The sequence below is a fragment of the Heptranchias perlo genome, chromosome 4, assembly GCF_035084215.1.
Source record: "Heptranchias perlo isolate sHepPer1 chromosome 4, sHepPer1.hap1, whole genome shotgun sequence".
Lineage (NCBI taxonomy): Eukaryota > Metazoa > Chordata > Chondrichthyes > Hexanchiformes > Hexanchidae > Heptranchias > Heptranchias perlo.
The window spans coordinates 27,974,070-27,988,109 of NC_090328.1; the positions used below are offsets into that span (position 1 = coordinate 27,974,070).

The 14,040-nt window shown below is 42.3% G+C and overlaps 1 protein-coding gene across 10 annotated transcripts in view; it reads left to right on the forward strand.

The window, feature by feature from the left end:
* lhfpl2b (LHFPL tetraspan subfamily member 2b) overlaps window positions 1-14,040 on the forward strand; it is a 177,395-nt gene that overhangs the window by 132,478 nt on the left and 30,877 nt on the right. For all 10 annotated transcript variants that reach the window (XM_067982663.1, XM_067982669.1, XM_067982670.1 and 7 more), the window contains one exon: window positions 7,342-8,167. In XM_067982663.1, the coding sequence (XP_067838764.1) occupies window positions 7,738-8,167 (430 nt within the window). In that variant the 5' untranslated portion in view covers window positions 7,342-7,737. The remainder of the gene's footprint in view (window positions 1-7,341; window positions 8,168-14,040) is intronic.

Genomic DNA, 14,040 nt, shown 5'->3' on the forward strand with positions numbered 1-14,040 from the left:
CAAGGTCCCTTTGTTCCTCTACACCTCTCAGTATCTTCCCATTTATTGTGTACTCCCTTGCCTTGTTTGCATTACTGGACACTTCTCTGGATTGAATTCCATTTGTCACTTTCCTGGCCATCTGACCAGTCCATTGATATCTTCCTGCAGTCTACAGCTTTCCTCTTCACTATCAACTACACGTTTTGTATCATCTGCAAATTTCTTGATCAAGCCCCCCACGTTCAATTCCAAATCATTAATATATACCACAAAAAGCAAGGGACCTAATACTGAGCCTTGTGGAACCCCACTGGAAACAGCCTTCCAGAGCCAAACACACCCGTCAAACATTACCCTTTGCTCCTGACACTGAGCCAATTTTGGACCCAACTAGTCACTTTCCCTTGGATCCCATGGCCTTTAACTTTTTTGACCAGTCTGCCATGTGGGTCCTTGACAAAAGCCTTGCTAAAATCCATGTACACTACATCAAAAAGTTCAATCAAGTTAGTCAGACACGACCTTCCCTTAACAAATCCATGTTGACTGTCCTTGATTAACCCGTGCCTTTCTAAATGACGATTTATGCTGTCCCTCAGAATCGATTCCAAAAATTTGCCCACCACCGGGGGTTAGACTGACTGGCCTATAATTACTCGGTCTGTCTCTTTCTCCCTTTTTGAACAACTGTACAACGTTAGCAGTCCTCCAATCCTCTGGCACCACACCTGTAGCCAGCCACTTCCATGCTTTTGTACTCTATGCCTCTATTAATAAAGCCCAGGATCCCATATGCTTTTTTAACAGCCTTCTCAACTTGTCTTGCCACCTTCAAAGATTTGTGTATATACAACCCCAGGTGTCTCAGTTCCTGCACCTCCTTTATAGTTGTACCATTTAGTTTATATTGCCTTTTCTCAATCTTCTTCCAAAATGTACCACCACACTTCTCTGTGTTAAATTTCATCGGCCATGTGTCTGCCCATTTCACCAGAATGTCTATGTCCTCCTGAAGTCTGTTACTATCCTCCACATTATTTACTACATTTTCGAGTTTCATGTCATTTGCAAACTTTGAAATTATACCCTCTATACTCATTAATATATATCAAAAAAGGCAGTGGTCCTAATACTGACCTCTGGGGAACACCACTGTATACTTCCCTCCAGTCTGAAAAACAACCATTCACCACTACTCTCTGCCTTCTGTCCATTAGGCAATTTTGTGTCCACGCTGTCACTGTCCCTTTAATCCCCTGGGCTTTAATTTTGCTAACAACTCTATTATGTGATACTTTATCAAATGCCTTTTGAAAGTCTATGTGCACGAAATCAACTGCACTATCCTCATCAACCCTCTTCATTACTTCATCAAAGAACTCAGTCAAGTTAGTCAAACATGATTTTCTTTTAACAATTCATTGGCTGTGAGTGAACTATTAGTGAACTCTCAGCAGGAACATCAATGTACATTTGTTAGAATTCTATTTCACGTAAAATGGAATTTGGCTAGGCTCCATTTTACGTTATTTCAAATCCCTTTCGCTCCCGCAAGCAGTAATCTACTGGGGTTCCATCTCTAATGGTCATCCCTGCTGGAATGTGCATGTGTGGATGTTGGATGAAAATGAGATTGGGGTCAATTATAATGTTTTCCCCATGAACAAATGACCTCCCAATACTTACTGTCTAGGCTCACCTATGAAAATGGGCATTTGGGTTAGGTACTGGAGGGAGGGTTGTTGGTGCATTTGGAACCGTTAGTGGTTAAAATTATCAGGTGGTGGAGCAGTCCCAATGTGTGTAGCAGCTGCAGTCAGCTTTCACTGTCTCAGCAGTACTTTGTGTAATAGCGTGAAGCAGGATTCTGGCTTTCATTTTCAGATTGCATTCCTATTGCTTTATATTGCAGTTACCTCAGAAACATCAGCCAAAACATCAAAATGTACAAGCAATAAATGGCCACATGGTGGGGTAGATCTTGATTTTGTGTGATAGTATAAAATGAGTGGTAACTAATCAACAGCCAGTTTTACATCTCTCCCGATTTTTATTTCCATTGAAGTCAGTGAAAATAAAAATTGGGAGAGATGTAAAACAAGCTCCCCATTTGCCAGCACCCATTTTACACTATCAAAGTCAAGATCTACTGAGTTTGTCGGGTGGGATTGTCTCCGTGATACAGATTGCTGCTCCCTCTGCACCAGCCATTGTTTCCTTGGAATATCTTCACACCCTGTTGGCGTCCTTGCTATGGAGAAGTGAGTGGGTAATTGGTCCACTGTAATCCCAATCTTTTTTTCCCCCTCCCAAAACAGAATAAATCAAATTACTGATTGAATGGGGCACCAAGGTGGTGTTGTGTAATAGAAAATCAACACAGTGCCAAAAAGTGAACTAAAGCAGGGCTGATTCTCCTCATCGCTCATCCAGGCTGAGTTTCCCACCTTAGTTGCAATGTACAAGGAGGCACTGAGAAGCATCCTGGTGTCTCACCATAGAAAGGGAGGGAAATCTAACTGTTCTCATGCATCCCTAACTCAAGTTGTATTGATAGAGGCCTGGGCACAGGCTGCATTACTGCCCTCATAGCGAGACCTACAGAAGAGGAGTGTGAACATTAGTTTGAAAACATTACCGTACTAAAATATAAATGGCGGTTAAACAACATTGCAGGTAACATGCGCTGGAAGCTGATATGGCCTCAAAAAGTAACACTAAAAAAAATACAAATGGACTCATGTCAACAGGGGCCCAGGTTACCTGCTTTTAAAACAAAACTAAGCCTAAGAAATATTAGGTACATTGACCTTGTGACTTGTGTTGCACCAACATCCAAATTTCCACAGTGGGAGACATCAACATGACTGCCAGAGCAGAATCTATACACATGCGTGTCATTCTTTATATTAAGCACGGCTGTTAACATTGGAAGGAAAAGCAGTACTTGTGGCAGGTTAGAGGAGAATTTATCTTCACATCCCACCCAGAACCATAGCTGGAAGATGAAATCTGTCATCTGAACAGTACTTTAGAAATTCCAGATCACACAGCCTAATTCAATGGTTCAATTCATGTAATTTTATTAAATTAAGTAGAACAGAGAATTTTATTCCCTATCTGTGCATTCCTGAACTCTTACACTCATATTTCATAATTATAACAGTTCTTCCCAGAACTGAACAAGTCATCTTTTATAAAATGTAATTTGGTTCCCACAAGAAGGGGAAGTAAAGACAAAATATTTATCTTCATTAAGTTGCTGCATTAAGGATAAGAAGGCTATTCACATATATTCTTACAAAGTACCTTACAACTGTAATGGAAAGAAAGGTTATCATACTTCAGTATTAGTTTCTATTTGTCAGTCCATTATGGCAACAAATAGCTCTCATGCTGGTTAATTACAGTGCAGGTATGCTAATTCACAAAGACTTTAAAAGTGGAAATAATCATTATTGTACTCCATTTAAGGAACAAACAACCGTACTTTCTAATGTTTAAAACAGTGAGTATGTTTAAAATTAAATGGCACAGCTTTACTGCTGAGGTAAATTGGGAGCAGCTTTTCTGCTACTCTTTCATCTGATAGCTTTAAAAATGTGCTTTCATCAGGGGTCAGATTTCCCTCATTTCATTAGCAACTGTGTAAGATAGTGGCTGTCATTAGGAATCATTTGGTATCTGGAATGACCTAACGTCGAGGGTTCCACTTCTGCTTACTGCACCATTATCAGCAGGGACAGAACCAGTTAGGAGCTGGTTTTATCGCTGGCTGCAGTGGTAATTGGATGCAGGAACTTGGGCATCTCTCTGGTTCTGAATGATGGGACAGAACATCAACACTGCTGGGACTTTTTTTTGGGAGGAGGAAAATGGACAAGCCTATATTTAGAATCCTAGAAGTTTAGAGCAGAGGAAGATGCCTTTCGACCCAATGTGTCTTGATAGCTCTTTGTGAGAGCAATCCAAAATGAATCCCACTGCCCTCTTCTCTCCCCATAGCCCTGTATTTCCTTTGCTTTAAATGTATATCCACTCTTTCCTTAAGAGATGCAAAGGTTTCTGCCTCAACTATTCACTGCGGCAAAGCATTTCAGACAGTAATGATCCTCTGTGTAAAGAAATTTTTCCTAGCCTTCCTCTTCACTTTCTTAGTGGCAATTTTAATGTAAAAACCCCAATGTCTCTGACACCCCAACCAGCAGAAATAGCCTTTAGCTTTGCCACTCCATTAAAAACCCTTCACAATTTTAAGTAAGTGTATTAAATGTTCTCGCAGCCTTCTCTGCTTCAGTGGAAATAGCCCCTCTCAAGCCTCTCCTCATAGTTCCCCATCCTTGGTATCATTTGGTGAATCTACACTGTACATTCTCCATAGCTTTGTGTAACTTTGCACATGAATTTGAATCTGATCAGTTTTTATTGTAAGTCAGACAATTGTCAAATTAGTCCTGGGATCCTGCGAGAATGCTGAGGAAAAGAGTAGCATTTTCACTTTGCTGGTTACGTCTTAGGTCAGTGCTGTAAGGTAATCACAGCTATTGAGAAGAAAACTAAAAGTCTTTGTCTTTCCCACTGTTCGTCACACAGTAAATTTCTGATCTCAGCCATGCTGTTGTGCTGAGAGGCCGAGCAGGTGGGTCTTCACAGGCATAGAAGGGAAATCAGGTTGAATTACCCAGACCGCTCTTGCACACCTCCTGGTACCCGTTTCCACTGTAGTATTGGCGGACCAGGGAATACAAAAATATATGGCATAGGCGAACTTAAAGAAGGAAAATACAAACTAACTGGTTAAAAAAAAATCAGTCCACTTTGAAGAGGCATTACTGTTTCTGGGCAGTTTTGAGGCACGCTTAGACCTGATCAAGCCAGGAACGAGCTAACTAAGATTGCTTTAAGAACCAGAATACAGAGAACTAGGAAATATTTGCACCAAAGAAGATCTCGTGGTCAGTAGCTCTGGGTTTTGCTTTTTTGTGCGTTTCTTTTTTTTTTCAGTTCTTACACTTTTACAAAATAGCAGCAAATGCAAACAGCACAGGACATTGTCACTGGATCACCCTCCGTTTACTAAGCTGGTAAGATTGTTTCACAAAACAACAATGCCATTATGTCATGTTCTGGACAGTAATAAACCACTTAGATTTGAGGTTTATTTAATAATGTAAGCCGGAGGTTCCCAATTTTTTTTTGCTATACCCCCCCCCCCCCCCCCCCCCCGGAGATTCATATTCCATGCGGCCTCTTCTTTCTAAGGAACAGTATTTGTTTCTAAGCGTGGGAGCTAGGGAGTGCTGATGTGGCGTGAGCACATTGATCAATGATGCCTTGGTACTGTACTCTGAATTTGAGACAAACCCTTACCCCCCCACCCGCCGATAACCTCGTCGTGCTTCCTACCCCCATTTTGAAAATCTATGATGTGAGCCACAGAGAAGGCGAAGGATATGAATTGCTTCTACAGAGTCAAATTTGAACTCTGTCTTCCATGTTTGTCTGTCAATGTTGGTATTTTGCCTTGTAATTATAAACTGGGTTCCTCTGTTTGATTGTCAAACACATCTTATCAGGTCATATCTGATGTCAAGTTAACAATAGTTCCATTAAAGTTAAATGTTTACTGTCTTTATTGCTGTAAGTTAACCATTTTGCTGCCAGACTGATCAAGTGATCTGGATGAAGTGTAATAAAAAGAAAGAACTTGCATTTATATAGAGCCTTTCATGACCTCGAGACCTCCCAAATTAGTTTACAGCCAATTTTTAAAAATTCATTCTCGGGATGTGGGAATCACTAGCAAGGCCAGCATTTATTGCCCATCCCTAGTTGCCCTTGAGAGGGTGATGTTGAGCTGCTTTATTGAACCGCTGCAGTCTGTGTGGTGAAGGTACACCCAAAGGAAGTACTTTTAAAGTGTAGTCACTGTTGTAGCACTGGGAAACATTTAGTGAAATCCTTTTTAAAATATCCTTCGGTGTTCCGCCTGTTCCTTTCTTTACCCCTGTGGTATATTTTGAAATGAAAGTTTGGCTTAAGAGACATTGCTTGATTAAGTTTGGTCAGCTCCTTTGTTGCCCAGATGCATAGCATGGGAGGCCCCAGAATTGATCTCTGTTCTGTATGGAGTTTGCTGATCTCAACTGAGCTGGCAAGGGAATTGCTCATTGGCCTCAGCCCCCTGAGCAATGGAGGGGAGAAAATCAGCCAGGCTTCCTGCTCCTGATTACTATCAAGCGACATGTACTAGAAATTGTATGTGGTGGGGACGTTGGTGAGGGCAGGCTCGGTCTCAGTTGTGATTCCCTTCATGGTAGAATAGCCTGCTAATACTAACTGTCTGGGGCATGTATGAAGAATGGGTGAGGAACCAGAGGGTGACCAGCACCCAAGAAACTGTAGCCCTGCTTCAGTCAGTACCTCCAGGAGAGGAAAGGAAAAGAAAATCGTAATATTAAAAAAAAGTCTTTCTTTGAGAGGAAGGCGAGTTGAAGGGAATACTTCTTATTCAAAATTCTTCCCCATTTCATAGAGAAAAATAATGTACCAATCAAAATTTTGCTTGTTTTATTTCTCCGCTCGTACTAGACATACAAATTTGGGTCTCTCTCCCTGCTAGGCCACTCCATGCGGTTGCAAGGTGGGGAATGTCCCCGTGTTCCAGTGCAGTTCCATTGCAAATGGCAGGCGCCATGATTTTTGAAACAGCCTCAGAGCTAATCTGGATCCTGGGGGTCCCTGCAAAATAAGACTACTGGCCGGTTAAAAGCAAAGCAAACAAAATTTTAATGGATGCAATTATTTCTGTTTAAAATGAGGGAGTATTTTGAATAAAAAATATTCCCCAGAATCTTACGTATGGCCGAAGTAAAACCTTGAGAGAATTTCCTTTCATTAACTCCAGCCTCTTCCATCGAATGTGATCACAAGAAAGAAAGGCAGAAACTGTGTAAAAGCTGCCAGTCTTCAGTCCTTGAGCCTAGTTTTCAGTGTGTAGATCTAGAGAAAGGGCCACTCACTCATTAATACTCTTTCTTACTCCCTCTCTCTCTGATTATATACAGCTATTTACCACAAAAATGCAGTGCTGAGAATAATGAGGGAAAATCTGTTTATTGAATCAAGTTTCTGAAATGTACTAATCTCTAGTGCAGCAGAGACCTGTTGTTGCCCAGCAACAAAAGAAGCATAGAACACAGACAGTTTAGTCTTAGAAGTTTCCAGCCAAATCCATTTGCTGACTTCTCATTAGACCTTTCTGTGTATTGGTTCAGAATTCAAATGAAAGTCAGGTCACTTTTGGTCTCTGGGTGGGGCTTCTACTAATGTAACATTTGCTCTCTCTCTTCCTTGTAGGTGTGTTTTTATAGATATGAACAAAGTTGTGGGCAGACCTTGGAACGTCCTCCAGTGAAATGTAATGTCATGTGCTGGGCTGCATACTGATAAAGACACTCAAACCCACTGAAACTTGGGCTCGGAGGAAGAGTCAAGCAGCAGATGACAGACTTGTAAGACTTACCAGTTGGTTGATGAACACATTTGAAGCAACTTATGTGGCATTTGATTTCTCTCTGTGATGAAGTAACGATTTACCTTATCAGTGACGTCTAGACCTAAAATATATTACTGGACACCAACTTTCAACTCTGGCTGTGGTTTTTTTTTAGCCTAAAATATTTTAAACATTTTAATTGGAGTTTATTCAGTGTGGACTGAGCAGAAGGGCTTTGCACCAGTTTGGATTAAACCATGTGTCATGTGATTGTTACCTGTCGCTCGATGCTGTGGACCCTGCTAAGTATTGTGGTGGCCTTTGCTGAACTGATCGCTTTCATGAGCGCGGACTGGCTCATAGGCAGGCCAAAGGCTAATGGCACTCCTGCCCTTGCAAACCGCTCCAGCACTTTGAAAGATCCCTACCACCCGACTCTGGGCATATACGGCCGCTGCATCAAACTGCCACACTTACTGAACTTAAAACGAGGGAGTCTGTGCGGACCATACGCCGAGAGCTTTAACGAGATTGCCAGTGGATTCTGGCAAGCCACGGCTATTTTCCTGGCAATGGGAATTCTCGTTCTGTGTGCCGTGGCTTTTGTGTCGGTCTTTACCATGTGCGTGCAGAGTATTCTGAAGAAAAGCATTTTTAACATTTGTGGATTACTACAGGGAATTGCAGGTAAGTTTGACTGTAAAGGGGTAGTTTCGTTGAACTATCACAGACGTACTAGGGATTCTTTATTGGTGGATGGATTTTTCCAAGGTTAAAGCTGGAAATTATACTTGTGTTTTAAGACTGGTAGCACCAGAATTATGATACCAACTCTGCTAAGTCACTCAGTCAAGAGAAGTTATTTTACAGTCGGGCGTTGCACATACCCGAAATACAAACCAAGTCAGGAGTGAATTGCTACCAGATTTTCTTATATCCAGAATTCACCTTCTATATGATTTGTGTGCAAGTGGGTGTTACTGTAGTTTGCACTAATTATTAAAAGGGCTGTCAAAAATTCCTAAACACACGGTTTTTGCTCCAAGTGCAGCACTGTACTGATAAACTGACCTCTCATACAATGTGCATTGTTCATGGTTCCTTCCTTGATAGATAAAACAACCTCAAAATACAAAGTCTCTAATGTATTTCCCCTTGTGTCATGCCGTCTGAACAACAATCAGACTCAGTATTAGAGAGAGACTGGAGTGCATGCTAGGTCCCCCCCACCCGCCCAGTGCTGAGGAAACCAATTAAAGTCTACAAAATATGTTGTGAATTTGATTCAAACTAATTGGATTTTCATGTTTTTGCTGAGTCTCATCGCACCTGTCCCAGCCCACACCTCCTAGTTGAACGAAAAGTTCTTTTCAACATCATGGGATGGGGATAATTCCATTAAGTTTGATATGACCTCAAGGTGAAGATGGAGGTATATATACAATATCAGTATAATGTAAACTTGCCCTTCTCTTTAGCTTGATTAGATAGGCCTTTAAATAATCCAATCTTTTTATCAGAAGCTTTTTTTTTAGGATGTTAAGTTGCCAACTGTTGAACCTTCGTAGAACCGTTAAGTGCCTGAGTTGGTAAATTCAGGGCCAGATGTGGTGACAAATCGTGCAGACAATGAGATCCCAAGGTGGTCATTAGTTATGTTAGCCTTAAAAGTGTGTTCGGCAGGCCGTTTACCCCCCCCCGCGGGACAACATATCGGAGCCAGAACCAGTCCGCACCTTACATTCGCACATGCACACTTCCAACAAGGATCACTGGATAGCAATGGGTAACGAGTACTTTGGCTAATTTTCTCTTTCATAACCCAGGGGTACTGAGGCCAAATGTATCACCCCACCACCACCACTGTGCCGGCTGAGAGCTTACTCCTCACAAACCAGGGGTAGGACCTCGGACTTTGCTTAGTCTGTACAGCTCTATTACTAAGTGGAGAAACTCCCCGAGGGGAGTGCTAGGCGGAGAGGGAAAAGAAGCAGGCAGGGAACAGATAGTGTTACAACAAACAGGTTGACCAGGGAGTGGCGTTACATGGGATCGTCCAACTATTTCCTGAGGGAATAATAGGGAGGAGGAGGATGGAATTATAAAATAAGGAATCCACATATCAGTATCATCAATCTGGTACACAAATAGTGGCATACTCTGAAACTGGTTTCATTTGCCAGTGTCAGCTCAGAGTGAGTTGTTCCAAGAACACAAAAATGTACTCCATAAACTGGGTGGATTAACTCTTTCACTGCCAGAACAGCAAGACTTAGACTAGGTATCAAGTTTCAGAAATTGTTCCCAATGGTTTGATTTGGCGAGCGGACTATCTGACTCCATCGCCTTCCTCACTCTTTAAAAAAAAACGATTTCAGGTGCTTAAATCCTTTGGTGTTTAGTGTGTCTGTATTGTTGTACCAGTTTTACAAAGGCTCACGGATGAATTCTGGAGTGAAATGATTGAATTTTTTACGCCTTTAAAAACACACAGAAAATTATAACAGAAGACTGCACAATTCATGCACAAAATACTGTTGCTATTTGCATCCGTCCTAGAATAGATTATATACTCACCTGACTTTTTGAGGGACTTTGGAAAGTATTTTTACTTACAGAAATGGAATATTTTTATTTCCCTTCTGAATGCAACCACAGAGTAGAATGAAGAGATCATTTCACAAATAATGGCTATGAAATGTGTTACTTCCAGATAAGAGAAGTATTTCCATTATTAGTTTAAACATGGGGAGCCCAAAGTGGGATTTGCTTTTTGTGTCAGTAACTGAGCTAAAGTTATCCACTTCAAATGATGGAGCTGTAGCTTTTTAACCCTTTGACACTTGAGCAAGCTCAGTACAAACAGCGGATAGACTGAAGAAGGCCGCAGTTATTAGGTGTGGTGGCAGGGGCTGGATCAGCAGAGAATCATTTAACCATTTGCACATTGTGAAAAGTAAAGTTAAAGAGCTCCATCTTTAACAAAAGGCGTTTTGCAAACATTTCTACCAAACATAGCAATGGAACTTCCATCAAAATGTATTATGGCATCATAGGTGGTGTTGTGATGAAAGTAACACTAGGCTGTTCTGCAGGATGCCCACAGTCTCTTGAGCATATGAGGAGAGGTTGAGTAGATTGGGACTCTACTCATTGGAGTTCAGAAGAATGAGAGGCGATCTTATTGAAACATATAAGATTGTGAAGGGGCTTGATCGGGTGGATGCGGTAAGGATGTTCCCAAGGATGGGTGAAACTAGAACGAGGGGGCATAATCTTAGAATAAGGGGCTGCTCTTTCAAAACTGAGATGAGGAGAAACTTCTTCACTCAGAGGGTGGTAGGTCTGTGGAATTTGCTGCCCCAGGAAGCTGTGGAAGCTACATCATTAAATAAATTTAAAACAGAAATCGACAGTTTCCTAGAAGTAAAGGGAATTAGGGGTTACGGGGAGCGGGCAGGAAATTGGACATGATTTTAGATTTGAGGTTAGGACCAGATCAGCCATGATCTTATTGAATGGCGGAGCAGGCTTGAGGGGCCGATTGGCCTACTCCTGCTCCTATTTCTTATGTTCTTATGTTCTTACTCACTTTTCCTGACCTGGTTAGGTCATTAAAGCATTTCCTACACTGCATCCCAGACCTGCAACACAATGCTCCTGCTGCTTATCTCCTCAGCCACCTCCAGCCATGCCTTTTTAGTATCAGAACCAGGTTTCTTCCTCCCATTGCTGGGGTAAATTATTTCCCTCCTGGTCCTCACTGCACCCAGCAGCACTTCAAGGGAACCATCTGTGAATCTGGGTGCTGGCCTTGCTCTCTTGGCTTCACTTTCTCCTTTCTCCACCAAATTCCATTTTTGCATTGGCCCTTTAAATAGTGGACTTCAGATCCAGTCAGGTGGGTGCGCAGTACGCCCGCTGCGCGGCTTGGAGACACGAAACCCCAGAAGAAAAAGTTTATTGCTTCAATTGAGATGTGATCTCCGATTCCAACCCGCTCACTTCACTTCCGGGTTTTGTGTCCGATAAACATCGCCCCCCCATCCCCCCCGCACCCGCTCTCTTCCCGGCTCCAGATTAAAATCCAGGCCTATGCGTCTGGAGGTGAATTTATAAAACCTACCCTACGATGGTTTAACTGGGAGTGTAGTGAATGCAGTTGTGAAGACAAACAGAACAACCACTTTGCTCACAGCAAGATATTATAAACAACATGATGGAAAACCACTTAATCTGCTGTTTTGTTTTGTTAGTGTTGTTTGAGAGAGGATCTGTTGGATGAGGGAACTAAATGTAACATTGCCAAGTTTGCAGATGACACAAAGCTGGGGTGGAATGTGAGCTGTGAGGAGGATGCAAAGAGGCTCCGATGTGATTTAGACAAGTTGGGTGAGAGGGCAAGAACATGGCAGATGCAGTATAACGTGGATAAATATGAGGTTATCCACTTTGGTTATAAATACAGAAAGGCAGATTATTATCTGAATGGTGATAGATTGGGAAAAGGGGAGGCGCAACGAGACCTGGGTGTCCTTGTACGCCAGTCGCTGAAAGCGAGCATTCAGGTGCAGCAAGCAGTTAGGAAGGCGAATGGTATGTTGGCCTTCAGTGCAAGAGGATTTGAGTACAGGAGCAGGGATGTCTTACTGCAGTTATACAGGGTCTTGGTGAGACCACATCTGGAGTATTGTGTGCAGTTTTGGTCTCTGAAATCTGAGGAAGAATGTCCTTGCCATGGAAGGAGTGCAACAAAGGTTTACCAGACTGATTCCTGGGATGGCAGGATTGACATATGAGGAGAGATTGGGTCGACTAGGCCTATATTCACTAGAGTTTAGAAGAATGAGAGGTGATTTCATCGAAACATATAAAATTCTAACAGGACTAGACAGAATAGATGCAGGAAGGATGTTCCCGATGGCTGGGGGATCCAGAAATAGGGGGTCACAGTCTCAGGATACGGGGTATGCCATTTAGAACCGAGATGAGGAGAAATTTCTTCACTCAGAGGGTGGTGAACCTGTGGAATTCTCTACCACAGAAGGCAGTGAAGGCCAAGTCATTAGATGTTTTCAAGGAGGAGATAGATATATTTCTTAATGCTAAAAGGATCAAAGGATATGGGGAAAAAGCGGGAACAGGGTACTGAATTAGACGGTCAGCCATGATCATTTTGAATGGCGGAGCAGGGCCGAAGGGCCGAATGGCCTACTCTTGCTCCTATTTTCTATGTTTCTATGTTTCTATGTTAGTCCCAGTGCGACCTCTGTTTTTTTTTCACTGAACGTTCAATCATTTCACTACTACACCATGTAATCTCATTTCATGCTGGAAAATGCACTCTATTCTAGAGATTGAAGTAAACATGGATGTGTTTATATATATATATTTTTTAAAAAGTAGGGTTCATTCAAATTTTTCCCCTAATTGCCTAACCACATAAACAGTTTATTTTCATTAAACTTGCTTAAAAGAATAACTTATCCTGTGCTACAACCATACAATGCTACATTAGCAACAGAACAAAGGAAATGTCCAAACTACAGATCCAGGCTAAAGACCCATACTGCACAATAGGTTCTACAGTTTTCACACACCAACTGGCTCCATAGCAACCGACCTATGACACACAGCTCTAATATCTCTCCATGACTCAGTGTATAAATATTGGCAATGTCCCTACGTTCGTTCATTTTTTCCTTAATGAGCCAAATCTTAAAACATTTTCTTTTGAACTCTAGTCACTTATGATGTGGAGATGCCGGTGATGGACTGGGGTGGACAAATGTAAGGAATCTTACAACACCAGGTTATAGTCCAACAATTTTATTTTAAAATCACAAGCTTTCGGAGATTATCTCCTTCGTCAGGTGAGTGAGTGAATGAGAGGTTCTCAAATCGCATATCTTATATTAGGCTGGGACACCATCACACCAATCAAAGGTGTCGTTGGTGTTCAGACAGGTTAGCCACGGAAAACAGTAGGTCCCAGTATACTTAATACACAATGGGTCAAATTACACAGACAGAGAGAAAGAGACCCGAAAGGCAGAGAGAGAGAGAATTTCCAGTTGTATTAAAAACAGATAACTTTTTTTTCCTGCTGGTGGGGTTACGTGTAGCGTGACATGAACCCAAGATCCTGGTTGAGGCCGTCCTCATGGGTGCGGAACTTGGCTATCAATTTCTGCTCGACGATTTTGCGTTGTCGTGTGTCTCGAAGGCCGCCTTGGAGAACGCTTACCCGAAGATCGGTGGCAGAATGTCCTTGACTGCTAAAGTGTTCCCCGACTGGAAGGGAACCTTCCTGTCTGGCGATTGTTGCACGGTGTCCGTTCATCCGTTGTCGCAGTGTCTGCATGGTCTCGCCAATGTACCATGCTCCGGGGCATCCTTTCCTGCAACGTATGAGGTAGACAACATTGGCCGAGTCACAGGAGTATGAACCATGTACCTGGTGGGTGGTGTCCTCTCGTGTGATGGTGGTATCTGTGTCGATGATCTGGCATGTCTTGCAGAGGTTGCCGTGGCAGGGTTGTGTGGTGTCGTGGACGCTG